Source organism: Ornithodoros turicata, chromosome 6 (genome assembly GCF_037126465.1).
Source record: "Ornithodoros turicata isolate Travis chromosome 6, ASM3712646v1, whole genome shotgun sequence".
Taxonomy (NCBI): Eukaryota; Metazoa; Arthropoda; class Arachnida; order Ixodida; family Argasidae; genus Ornithodoros; species Ornithodoros turicata.
Window position 1 is genome coordinate 26161176 of NC_088206.1, and position 13599 is coordinate 26174774.

Sequence of the window (13599 nt, forward strand, 5' to 3'; positions counted from 1 at the left end):
AGTTTCAACGCTTCCCCGTTCAGAATAGAGAAGTCGATCACGACAGCGCTGGGTATCTGTCACTCAAAACAATTCAAACGACAAGGTTAGATTTTTGTTGGTTTGTTAAGGAAAGCATATCATTGTAAATTTCACGAAGAAGAGTAATTCTTTCTTCACGGACAAGGTGGGGATCAGTGTTTGCCGAAGGGCAACACAAGCGCCTGCTGTTGAATTTCCAAAATTTTGCGGTCAACAACTACCGACACCAGGATGACTGTTCTCAGCTCCCTGACTTTGGTGCGCTGCCACCTTAATGTTCGGAAAACTGCACCCTGGGTCATTCCATGCCAAACGTCCCAGAGGTGACGCTCGACCCTCGTCGATTTTGTTATAAAAACTCATACTGATTCATTGCTTGGGGAAAACCACTAAAACAAATGTTTTAGCTGCCATCGCATAATAGTCAATCCCAAAATTCGCGGTCACGCCCCCCCCCCCCCAGCACTCCGTCACTATACTCAGCCGCCATGCGGGAAGCGGCCGTACAGGATGTGAATTCAATGGGAGACAGCGTTTATGCCAATTAACAGCAAAACAGAATAAAACTTTTAAGATGTCATCGTCTAATAGAGCAGAACACCATGTAAAGAACTCCTGGAGACATGAAAGGCGCTATCAGAATATAAACCTAGTGCACCCTGGCCAAATGAATTTTAATGCATTGCGCCTATGGGGATTCCGTCGATTTTTGCACAGCACCCATGTTTAGACAACGATTTTTCGACAAAGGCAGTCAAATTCTGGAAATGTCATCGCTATTTTTGTTCAGTACGTCCTCCAGGCCACATACCAACCACGGCACGATGTGTGAGTGTTAATCCGGATGCACCCAGGGCCTTCAAAGTTGCGACTCAGACAGGGTTCCCCTCCTAGGCGCTCGACGGACTAAATCCCAGTGTTATCGTAATACGCATGCGCTGAGACTCTACGGCCGGTCTGAAGGAGTTCGAAAGGCGAACGGTCATTTTGTCCAGAACTCGAAAGAGCTGACAGAACAGACAACTTTATGTTGAGTGAGTAATATACAAATGATACCATTTTGTATTTTATATCGCTTTGATATCAAACTATACAACTTGATAAAACTGTCCATTTCGAGTGCCGTATGGAAGCGATTTTGTCAAACGCGACCTTTCAGGATGCAACAGGAGAACAAGATACGGGGTTCAAACCCCGTGATATTACTTTCACATATACATATTACGTAATCAGCTTAGGATATCTTTATTATCATCGTTATACCAAATGATATTAATCCCCGAACTTGATGAAATTCGCCATTTGGCCATTTCGAGGGCCGGTTTGGAAGCGATTTTGTCAAACGCGACCTCTCAGGGTGCAACAGGGGAAGATACGGGGTTCAAACACTGTGATCTTACTTTAACATATACATATTACAAAATCAGCTTAGGACATATTTAATATTATTTTTATATGAATTGATATTAAGCCCCGAAATTGACGAAATTGGCCACTTGGCCATTTCGAGTGCCGGTTCGGAAGCGATTTTGTCAAACGCGACCTCTCAAGGTGCAACAGGGGAACAAGGTAGGGGGTTCAAACCCCGTGAACTTACTTTCACATATACATACTACAAATTCAGCTTAGGACATCTTTAATATTATTTTTATATCAAATAGCAAATTATAGCAAATGATATTAAGGCCCAAAGTTGACGAAATTGGCCATTTGGCTATTTCGAGTGCCGGTTTGGAAGCGATTTTGTCAAACGCGACCTCTCAGGGTGCAACAGGGGAACAAGATACGGAGTTCAAACCCCGTGATCTTACTTTCACGTATACATACTACAAAATCAGCTTAGGACATCTTTATTATCATTGTTATATCAAATGATATTAAGCACCGAACTTGATGAAATTCGCCATTTGGCCATTTCGAGGGCCATTTGGGAAGCGATTTTGTCAAACGCGGCCTCTCAGGGTGCAACAGGGGAAGATACGGGGTTCTAACCCCATGATCTTACTTTCACATATACATATTACAAAATCAGCTTAGGACATCTTGAATATTATTTTTATATCAACTGATATTAAGCCCCGAAATTGACGAAATAGGCCACTCGGCCATTTCGAGTGCCGTTTTGGAAGCGATTTTGTAAAACGCAACCTGTCAGGGTGCAAAATGGAAAATGGTACGGGGCTCAAACTCCGAAATCTGTATTTCATGTATACATTCTGTAAAACCAGCTTAACACATTTGTAAATCATTTTTATATGAGCTCACATTAAGCCCCAAATTTGATAGCATTTTATTTCTGTTTTTTTTTTTTTTTTTTTGCTTCGCGAGTGTCGGTTTGGAAGCAGTTTCTTCAAACGCGACCTCTCCATGTACAGGGGAAACAGGTACGCCCTGGCACCATGATTAAAGGGCTCGATCTGCTGCCGAACGTTGCGGTAGCCTCTGTTACAATCCCAGTATACAGGCCTTTCATACTATCTTTTTGGCACCATGATACAAGCCATTAGAGTCATTGTAAAGGGCTCTGCTGCAGCCTTTTATGGAGCTTGTGGCCGCATCCGTTATAATTCCAGTAGAATGGCAATAGCATAAGCTGTTGCGAATACTTATATGACTTTGGAACTATGATACAAGGGGTATCGACCGTTTTAACGGGCTCTGCTGCCGCATTTTCCGTACTTTGCGGTAGTCTCTGTTACAATTCCAGAAGAAGGGCATAGCACAAGCCATTGATGACTTGTCAAGGAATACACCAAGGCATTCATGGCAGCCAAGGATTACACAACGAAGATTCCACCACAAGGATTCCAATGATTCATTGGCAGCATGATACAAGGGGTCTCGCCCGTTTTGAAGGGCGCTGCATCCTTTTCCGATATTTGCGGTCGCCTGTGTTATGATCTCGGTAGAATGGCATAGTATAAGTTGTTCATAGTAGGTCTTTGGCAGCACGACACAAGGGGTTTTGCTCGTCTAAGAGGGTGTAGCAGACACCGCTTTGCGGCCGGCCGACAACCATGAAGCCCACCAGCCGACAACGATGAAGCCGGCCAGCTACGCACCTACGCGCGGCACGCTAAGCGCGCTATAGTTTTCCTGGGGCCGCCCAGTGGAATAAACGTTTAGTTCGACCCTGGCTCTTATGGTCTGCGCATCTCTCTTTCCGACCTCCACAAATCTGGTGACCCAGTACGAACACCAACGCCGATGAATCCCGCTGGCGACCAGCCTGACCAACCAGACTTACCTTCGGGCGCACCGCCGCTTTCCCAACCCACAGTCGCCCATGTCAGCGTCCGGCTACCACCCTTCTGGTCGCGGAACCCCGCCATCTGGTTCCATCAAGTCGAGGCGCAGTTCCTCCTTGCTGGCGTCACATCGCAGCTGGCAAGGTACCGGCACGTCGTCGCCGCGTTGCCACCAGAGATTGCCATGGACGTTGCCGATGTCATCACCAGCCAACCGCCTCAGACCCCATACGATCACCTGCGCGCCGCCATCCTTAAGCGCACCATGCTGTGAGAGCGCAAACGGATACAGCAGCTCTTAAGCGCCGAGGAGCTCGGCGACCGGCGCCCTTCGCGGCTGCTCCGCGCGATGCAAGCCCTTCTAGCAGACCGGGCCGATTCTATCGACGAAGCATTCCTTCGAGAACTGTTTTTACAGCGGCTGCCGACCACCGTGCAGATGGTTCTCGCGACGGCTGAAACCTTGCCCCTATTCCAGCTGGCGGAGCACGCGGACAAGGTGTTGGAAGTCGCTGTTCCGGGAGCATTGGTCGGAGCAGTCAATCAGACGGCTCCACCATACGCGCCTCCTTCTGGGACCCTTGGCCATCCATCCCCTTCAGCGTCCCCCTCTGCCATCAACGCCATCAGCGTCGAGCTTGCATCTGAGCGCGCGGAGATGCAGCGCCTCTCAGAATCAGTGGCCGCCCTACAACGACCAAGCCCACGCCGACGTTCCTCAAGTCGTTCCCGCCGTTACCGCTCCCCTCGGAGGTTCAATAGCCGTACCCCTTCCCCTACCGACGGCACCACTCCACCTCCCTGCTGGTACCACGAGCGTTTTGGCAGCGCCGCCACCCGCTGCACACGACCTTGCGGATGGTCGGGAAACGATCAAGGGAATCGCTGACGGCGACCACCGTTTCCCCTACCCAAGCAGAGAGTCGCCTCTTCCTCGCTGTGGACCGCTCCTCCAAGATCCGTTTCTTGGTGGATACCGGAGCTGCCGTCAGCGTTTTACCTGCGACCACTCAAGACCGTCGACGCGCCCCAATTTTCCATCTTATGGCAGTGAACAACACCGCCATCCCGGTGTACCACGAGAAGCTACTGACTGTAAGCCTCGGCTTACGACGGGACTTTCCTTGGCTGTTCCTGGTCGCCGGCGTTTCTCAAGCCATCATTGGTGCGGACTTTCTTCATCATTTTCGCCTTTCTGTTGACGTCTCCAGACGTCTACTCGTCGACGGCTGCACCAACCTATCTGTCCGGGCGATCTCTGCTCCCCCACCCAGCGAGCCTTTCATCGGAGCGTCTCTCCCTACCGTTTCACCACCCTTCCACGACCTCCTTCGGCAGTTCCCGTCGCTCACACAGCCGCCGGACTGGACACTGCCCGTTAGACACGATGTAGTCCATCACATCGAGACGAAAGGACCCCCAGCTTTCTGTCGCCCGCGCCCTTTGGGTCCAGAGAAGATGAAGATCGCTAGGGCCGAATTCCAACACATGTTGGACATAGGCATCGCTCGCCCGTCATCCGCGAGCTGGTCCTCTGCCCTTCATATGGTCCCTAAGAAAACGGGCGACTGGAGGTCATGCGGGGACTACCGCGCTCTCAACCTTGCCACTGTCCCCGACAGATACCCCTTGCCGCGCCTTCAAGACTTCACGGCGCATCTTCACGGCATGAAGTGCTTCTCTAAGATAGACCTGACTAAGGCGTATCATCAGATCCCTGTCGCCCCGGAAGACATCTCGAAGACGGCCATTATAACACCGTTTGGCCTCTTCGAGTTCATCCGAATGCCTTTCGGGCTTAGAAACGCCGCCCAAACTTTTCAGCGGTTTATCGACTCGGTGACCCGGGGCCTTCCGTTCGTCTTCGCCTACATTGATGACATTCTCGTCGCTAGCCAAGACCTCGCTCAACATCAGGACCACCTCCGCCTGCTATTTGCACGCCTAGCAGAGCATGGCATCGTCATCAATGTAGCGAAGTGCGAGTTCGCAGTTCCATCCTTGGAGTTCCTGGGCCACCGAGTCTCCGCCGACGGCATCACCCCTCTTCCGGACAAAGTGGAAGCGATCAACAACTTCCCGAAGCCTAAGACCATTCGGCAGCTTCGGCGTTTCTTGGGTCTGGTGAATTTCTATAGGCGATTTATACCTCACTGCGCCCACGTTCTTCGCCCACTTGAAGCACTCTTACGCCAAGACGACGCTCCCCCACGTCCCAAGCGTCGTAGGTCGGCGAACTCCAAGCTCCCCGATACATCTCCTGCCCTCCTGTGGACTGAAGATTCGTCCGCTGCCTTCGACACAATCAAGACCCTGCTGTCTTCTGCTGCACTACTCGTCCACCCCAGCCCCGGAGCGTCTACCACTCTCATGGTCGACGCGTCCGCATCCGCGGTTGGCGCCGTCCTTCAGCAGTTCATCGACGGCGAGTGGCGTTCCCTTGCGTTCTTTTCTAAAGCCCTGAAGCCAGCAGAAGAGCGCTACAGCACTTTTGGCAGGGAGCTTCTCGCAGCGTACCTTGCAGTCAAACACTTCCGCCACTTCTTGGACGGCGGAAGTTTCACCATCTTGACTGACCACAAGCCACTTATGTACGCCTTCCGATCGGCCAGCAGCCGCTACTCGCCTCGCGAGACGCGTCATCTAGCTTTCCTGGCTGAATTCACCACCTGCATTGAGCACGTCGCCGGCTCTCAGAACGGCCCCGCTGACGCCCTCAGCCGCATTGCTACCATTGAACCGCTGTCGCACGAAGCCCTGGCTCACGCCCAGCTTGCCGACAGTGACCTGGAAGCCTTGCGCGCGTCATCCACCTCGCTGCGGCTTGAGGACGTCACGCTCCCAGGTTCACCTACCCGCCTTTGCTGCGACACTTCCACTTCTCCACCCAGACCATACGTGCCCACACCTCTCCGTCGGTCCATCTTCGACTCGCTGCACAACCTCGCCCATCCCGGAGTGCGGGTGACCCAACGACTCGTCGGTGCACGGTTTGTGTGGCCAAGCATGAATGCCGACATTCGTTCGTGGGTGGCCGCCTGCAACCCGTGCCAACGATCGAAGATCGGACGGCACACTGTTGCTCCCCTTGGCCGTTTCATGCCCCCCGACGCACGGTTCGATCATGTGCACGTCGACATCGTGGGCCCGCTTCCACCATCCTCTGGCCAACGCTACCTCCTGACCGCCGTCGACAGGTTTACCTGCTGGCCAGAGGCGGCCCCGATGCCTGATGCAACAGCTGCCACTGTGGCCGAAACATTCCTGGCCACTTGGATCGCCCGTTTTGGCGTGCCATCCCTTATAACAACTGACCGTGGCGCTCAGTTCGAGGCCAAGCTCTTCTCGGCTTTCCTCCAGCTCCTCGGTTCGAGCAGAATCAGAACCACATCTTATCACCCATCTTCCAACGGGTTGGTGGAGCGCTTTCACCGTCAACTAAAGGCAGCCATTATGGCCCACGAAAACGCCGTCAACTGGCCTACCATCCTTCCCATCGTCCTGCTTGGCATTCGCGCCACCACGAAACCAGACCTCGGCTGCTGCCCGGCCGAACTCGTTTACGGCACCACCTTACTCCTGCCAGCTGATTTCTTCGTCCCGTCGCAAGCTTCTCTCACCGACCCGCCTACATACGTCGACAAGCTGCGCCAGATTTTCGAGGACGTCCGACCGGCTTCGCCGCGTACTTGCCCCGGCCGCACACCCTTCGTGCCCCAAGCCCTCTCGACCGCCACGCACGTTTTTGTGCGGCGTGATGCCGTGCGTAAAGCCCTGCAGCCGCCATACTCCGGACCGCACCTAGTCATCAGCCGCTCCAGCAAACACTTCACCTTAAACGTCAACGGGAAGTCTGACACCGTGAGCATTGACAGGCTCAAGCCCGCTTTCGTCGAGCCACCTGTCTCTCCCACCTGCTCTGCAGTCCCCTTCTCTGCGTCGCCGCCACTTGATATCCCAGCCCATCCCCTTCCCCGCAAGAAGGTCTCCTGGTCCGATCGCTCCTTCCGGAGTCTAGGGGGAGGGCCCTGTAGCAGACACCGCTTTGCGGCCGGCCGACAACCATGAAGCCCACCAGCCGACAACGATGAAGCCGGCCAGCTACGCACCTACGCGCGGCACGCTAAGCGCGCTATAGTTTTCCTGGGGCCGCCCAGTGGAATAAACGTTTAGTTCGACCCTGGCTCTTATGGTCTGCGCATCTCTCTTTCCGACCTCCACAAGGGCTCTGGTGCCACGTTTTCCGAATTTGGCGATCGCCTGTGTTATAACTCCAGCAGAATAGCATTGCACAAGCCACTGATAACTTTCTTTCTTTCGCTGCATGATACAGGGAGTGTCGCCTGTTTTAAAAGGCCTTGCTGCAGCAGTATCCAAATTTCGCGGTCCCCTCTTGCGCAATCCCGGTAGAAAGGCATAGCATAAGCCGTCATGAATATGCCTTTGGTACCATGATACAAGGGGTTTCGTTCGTTTTAAAGGACTCTGCTGCTGCCTTTTCCGAATTTTGTGGTCGATTCTGTTGCAATCCCTGTAGAAGAGCATCATAAGCCGTTAATAATATCTGTTTGGAACCATGATTAAAGAGGTTTCGCCCGTTCTAAAGGGCTCTGCTGCGGTCTTTTACGGATTTTGCGGTCGCCTCCGTTACAATCCCAGTGGGAAGGGCAGTAGCATAAGCCGTCTCGAATATGCCTTTGGCACCATGATACAAAGGGTTTTGCCCGTTTTAGAGGGCTCTTCCGCCGCCGTTTCCAAATTTTGCTGTCACCACTGTTAAAATCCCAGTACAAGGGCCCAGTATAAGGCGTTGATAATGGCTTCGCTATGCAGAATACACCAGTGACTCTTTGTGGTGTATTCCTTGGTTGCCCCTGCCATCATCGGGGTTGCAGAAAGGTTACGTTTTACTTTTCTCAAAGAAGTTGGCAAGTGATGCAATGTTTGAGAAGGAGAATGTGGGTCATTTCTTGCAGGCAGACGTGTAAGCGAATCATGGACTTCTTTATGCGTGCTGCACTTCGAAAAAAATTGGTTGATTACCATGAACAGTGAAATTCAAACGGCTTCGTAACGGATATGTATTTTCATCTATGATGTCTTTTCCTCAGACTTTAGCACCAGTGCTCGTAGGTGTCTGCTGTCGTGCAGATGTTCGGACTTCCGGCGATTTGCCGTGCAAGTTCACTTTTGTGCCCCGTATCTTGGCCAGTTTTTTTCCTTGCTATATCGTCGCGGCTCTGTCATGCGGAATTCAAACGGAAGGTATCAGCTTTTAGTCCGTTGCGCAACTCGTATCGGCACCGAAGAGGAACGACAATTTCTTCTTTGTCATTGTTGTTGCGTCTGGCACTATCACCAATGCGCATAGAAGCCAAGGTGCGGTACCCGGCGTGATAAGATGTTTTCGTGATTTCGAGTGGAGCGAACTATTTGGGGGGTATATCTTAATGAATACATATATCTATGGGTATATGGCATTGGTGGCCAAGCTGTATCAGGAAATCTCATGAATTACAGGGGGATGGTTGGAAAAATTCACGGGGAGGGTACACCTCTCTGGGGGGTGGCGGTAATTGACCCTGGAAAGGACCGCAATTATAGCAAAGTACCTTAGTGTAAACAGCTGAGCGGTATAGTTATTAGGCATTCGCATATACAATACGTCAATGAAAAACTTCACTTGCCACACCAACAGAAACAAATTAGCTTCTTTTCCAAATGAGACATTGAAAATTTGAAAGGTGTTTCAAGTTCTTCGTACATAGTTCTTCACGAACGATTATCCCAACGTTCAGGAGCCCTGAAATTGTCGGTTTACACACTGTATTGTTCATTTTGCTTGCATTTTCAACGTGAAAAAGGAAAAGCCAGGGAGAGAGAAATAATTAAAATTTTCACACAATGACCCTCGTACATAACTACGCCATCTATTTTTCTTTTTTTCTTTTTTTTTCTCTGCGCCTCTCTGTGCTGCGTATAGTTTTTCGCGCATGATATCCGGAGAGGCTGCTGCTGCTGCAAGCCCATAAACTTAGCGTAATAATTACGATGATGTCATTCTCTGCACTTGTTTCCACTATTACTTCTCAATTACCATATTACTTACAGTGTAGCTTATGAAAATGCATGTTCAGACCAGATCGCTATAACTACTTGTTGAGGTTCATGAGTCACAAGAACTGCTCGAATGTGAATATACTTCCTAACGTCGACAGGAGCAGCTCTACATCGAGCAAGGGTAAAAACAATGCTTGAAAACCTGGTTTCATTCCGAATTCTTCATTATTGGTGTGTGTGTGTGGGGGGGGCAGCTTTATTCTATTTAGTGGTCAAGAGCCCTCGGGACACAGAATAGCTGACTGCAAGCCATGCACATGCGGCCCGCGTGTGTGAGAGCCCTGATTACCCTGGTCTAAGCATTGCTTCATCTTAAGCGAGAAGTAAATAATGTACTCGAGGGTGCGTAGCACTTGTTCAGCGTTATCTCCAAATCTGCTAATAAACAACTATATTTTTGACGTTGGGGTGTCTAATCGCCACCGGCGATATTCTACCCTGTTCCAGTTTCTGCTCCCCTATACAGGCTATACTCAATCCCATGCCAGTCTTCATACCATGGATCCACACAACTGGTTACTGGAAATCTACAATAAACATTGGAGATCAAGTTGAAAGGTATAGGCTGGGATTGAAGGAACGGGTCGCACCATCAAACGTCGTGATTGTTGTTTGGTGTCAAGCTGATCTAAACCCGCTGATTGAAATACTTTCACCCGCTGGATCACGTCACGGAAATGTTTCCTTTCCAAGCGCGGGACGGCAGACGTGCATTGTCATTCAGAGATGCGATAACACACCACCGAACGCGTTTCAAAATGAACTCCCGGAAAAAAGCTCATTTTCATGTTATTTTGGTTTCGTCACTGATTTTCCTTTCCCACACTTCAGCCAATCAAATTTTCCTACCTGTGGAAGGCAAAATCTGACATGGGACTTTAAGTTAGAAACTGCAACATCTGTTGTAATTGTCTGTTCTTGTGCTGACGCGGCTGCAAGACGCGCCGCGCTTGATGCGGCCACGCCGGTGCCCCTACTACCGCTCCCGCTGTCTGCGTGCCGCCTGCTTATACGGCGTCTCTGCGGCGACGGCACCCGCCAGTTTCTTGTAGACGCTATCCGACCTAATGCGTTCCTGCAGTCCATCGACCCCTCACTGGAATTTGTCATCGGGTGCCGCTGTACCCGCGAGGAGGAGACCCTTCTACATCGTCTCCGGCTGAACGTTGCCCTCACCCGTTCCCTCCTGTTCAAAATGGGCCGCGTCTCATCTCCCACTTGCCCCTGCTGCGGTGTAGAAGACGATATTTCTCATCAGCTCCTCCACTGTCAGCGTCACCACCATCACCGGGCCGTGCTCTGGCAACATCTCTCAGAGCTTGGGTGCACGGACGGACGGACAGCCGTTTCTCTCGCAACACTCCTTGGCCCTGTGCACCGAGCTAACCAGTGGAGAGTCACAAAAGCGGTGCTCCGCTTTCTGCGTAACACGGGTCTCCTGGGCTCCCTGTGAGCCCTGTTTCTCTCTCGGCCCAGTGGGCAGTCACCACAGCGCTCCTCCTTCGAACCTTGTCAACGCCTTGTGATTGTGTGACTGCGTGTGTGGCTGTTCAGTTTTAGTTTTGTATTTCAGTTCAGTTTTTCTTCTCCTTTTCTTTTCTTCTTTTCTTTCTTCTTTTCCTTTTCTTCTCTTCTTTTTCTTTCTTCTTTTCCTTTTCTTCTCTTCCTTTTCTTTCTTCTTTTCCTTTTCTTCTCTTCTTTTTCTTCCTTCTTTTCCTTTTCTTCTCTTCTTTCTCTTTCTTCTTTTCCTTTTCTTTTCATTTCTTCTCCTTTCCTTTTCCTTTGCTTTGTCCTTCTCCTTTTCTTCCCGTTTCTTTTCTTATTTTTCTTTTCTTCCCCTTTCTCCTTCTTTCTACCCCATTTCTTTTCTTATTTTTCTTTCCTTCCCCTTCCCTTTTCGTTTGGAATAGCAAGCCGACCCTCGTCTGGCTGACCTTTCCTTTCTTTTTCTTAATAAACATATCCCCCCCCCCCCCTGTTCTTGTGTTGTTGTAAATTGCCGTGTGACCTATCCACCTGCGACTATACCTCCTAGTATGGGTAAACAGTATTGTAAATACACTAAAATAAAATTCACTCGGTGTTCTCTGCTTCTTCACCGCCTCGTGTCGGTGACCTTCTGTATTTCTACCCACTGCTGGGATTTGGGAATATACACGCCTTCGATTCTGGTATTTAGTTCTGCTCCAAAATCTCTGGTCCAACGAAGTCGCGTTTGATCAAATCATTGCCACTCGCAGACGCCAAACTGTCCATATCTTACATTTCATTTAGTAATAACTCTGGATATAAACCTGATATCGAAGATGTCATCATTTAATTACGTAGTCTGTATATCCATGCTTAATAGCTATGAGTCCGCGGTCCATACCTGTTTCCCATGCTAAAGCCTGCGAAGTAGGGTTTGGTCAAATCGTTCATTTTCAAGCGACCAAAGAACAAACAGGAGACAAGATCACACACAAGTCGCCCTGTTGTTGTTTCAACGTTTGTTCTTTGGTCGCTTGTGGATTTACACCAACCAGCCCAATCTATATACCTCAGACATTTTGCCAAATCGTCGCCCAAGTGGCACTCACTGGCGGCAATTTGTCAGTTTCCTCTATTTTAGCTCGTAATAATTCTTGATACCAACTTGATACTGACGGTATCATCATAAAATTACGTAGTCTGTGTATCGTCTGCGGACCGTAGCTGCTGACCTTGCTGCACCCTTTGAACTCGCATTTAGTGAATTTGTCGCCCAGAGGCTATCACAGGCGCCAACTGCCAATGTCATCCGGCAATCTCCCGATATCTGGAAAGTCTCATGCTCTTTCCCACAGTTATACATCACGTCTTATTCTTTATCTTACGTGAATGCTCCCGGGCGTGTTATCGGTGAAAGATGAAAGTCACTGAAAAGGTTAGCCAGCTGTAGGACTCGAACCCACATCTTTCATGTTCTTTCATGCTTTCGTGTTATCGGTGTTGTTATCAGGTCGGGACGCGAAAGGGGAATTGTTCACCTCAGATATGTCCTCCTCTCCCTGCCCAAATCTGTTCCTCCTCACGTACTCACGCACGACCCTGTAAACTTACCTTCCTTGCGTTGTCCTCTGCTATCATGTCAAGCTAGGTTTCAGAGGGGGTGTCCCTGAATGCTGCTCTTGTGTCCCCAAGTGTCTGTTTAAAGTTACGGGTTCAGCCCCTGACCACCCCTGCAGTCTACGCATGGCGCCTCAAAATTATAGAGTTATCGCAATTGTTTTCATGCCGCGGTAAGGGAGAAGTGTCCATCTACCTATCTGAGGGTCTCAAATACTCTTGTTACTCGCCTTGTTTATTCTAAAGGAGGTGCGAAAAATGCTTCGAGAAGCAAAGTTTCGAATTTTTTCTGGACTACATCGCTAGAAGTAAAGAGACAAAACTATTTTTAACATTGAGGTACGTATGGATACTACAAGCCAAAAAAGTTTCGTTGAGAGGCTAAACACAATAATATTATTATTCTTTATTCTTTATGTTATTCTTTACAATACATTAATACGGTCTCACCTTACCTATTGTCACCTCGTGTGGGGTACGACATCTAAGACTAACATTACTAAACTTTATCTATTACAAAAAAGGGCAGTAAGATTGATTGCAGGCGTTCCTTTTGATCATCACACAGCAAATCTTTTTGATGGCCTAAAAATTATGAAGGTACAAAATATTTACGATTTCCTCCTGCTAAAAACATACTTTAAGGCTGTAAAATATAACAATACCTTAATCTTGTCAATATGCAATCTACAACGTCGAATAGTTAGCAAAACACGTCAGGATCTATTTTGGAAAGTCCCAAGGACGCGAACAATATGCGGAGATCAGTCGCTACCCCATAACATCGCAAAGCTGTTGAATTCTTATTTAAAGAAGGGAATTGATCTTAACTCCATGTCGGCTGTTGCACTACTGGCCATGTTTATGCTCTAGTGTTGTGTTTATTGTTCTAGTTAATGATGTCTCTTATTTTGCTTTTTTTTCTATTATGATGTCTAATTTTCTATGACGTATATATGTATTTATTCCGTTTCCTTGCTACACTATAGTATTTTTCGCGACTAATATTGATGTTCACAATTAGTATATTCCGCTTGCTGTTGCTGCACTAAATCAGGGGGATGCGCCCTCGTCAAACAGCATGATGCTGTTTTTTGGCCACCCCTATGTAACTCTGACTTGT

The 13599-nt window shown here is 49.3% G+C and overlaps 1 protein-coding gene across 1 annotated transcript; it reads left to right on the forward strand.

Annotated features, from left to right (window-relative positions):
• The first annotated feature begins 3618 nt into the window (after positions 1 to 3618).
• On the forward strand, positions 3619 to 4158 carry LOC135398391 (uncharacterized). The gene has a single exon (XM_064629800.1). The coding sequence runs from the start codon at positions 3619 to 3621 to the stop codon at positions 4156 to 4158; it is 540 nt and encodes a 179-aa protein (XP_064485870.1).
• The last annotated feature ends 9441 nt before the right edge of the window (positions 4159 to 13599 follow it).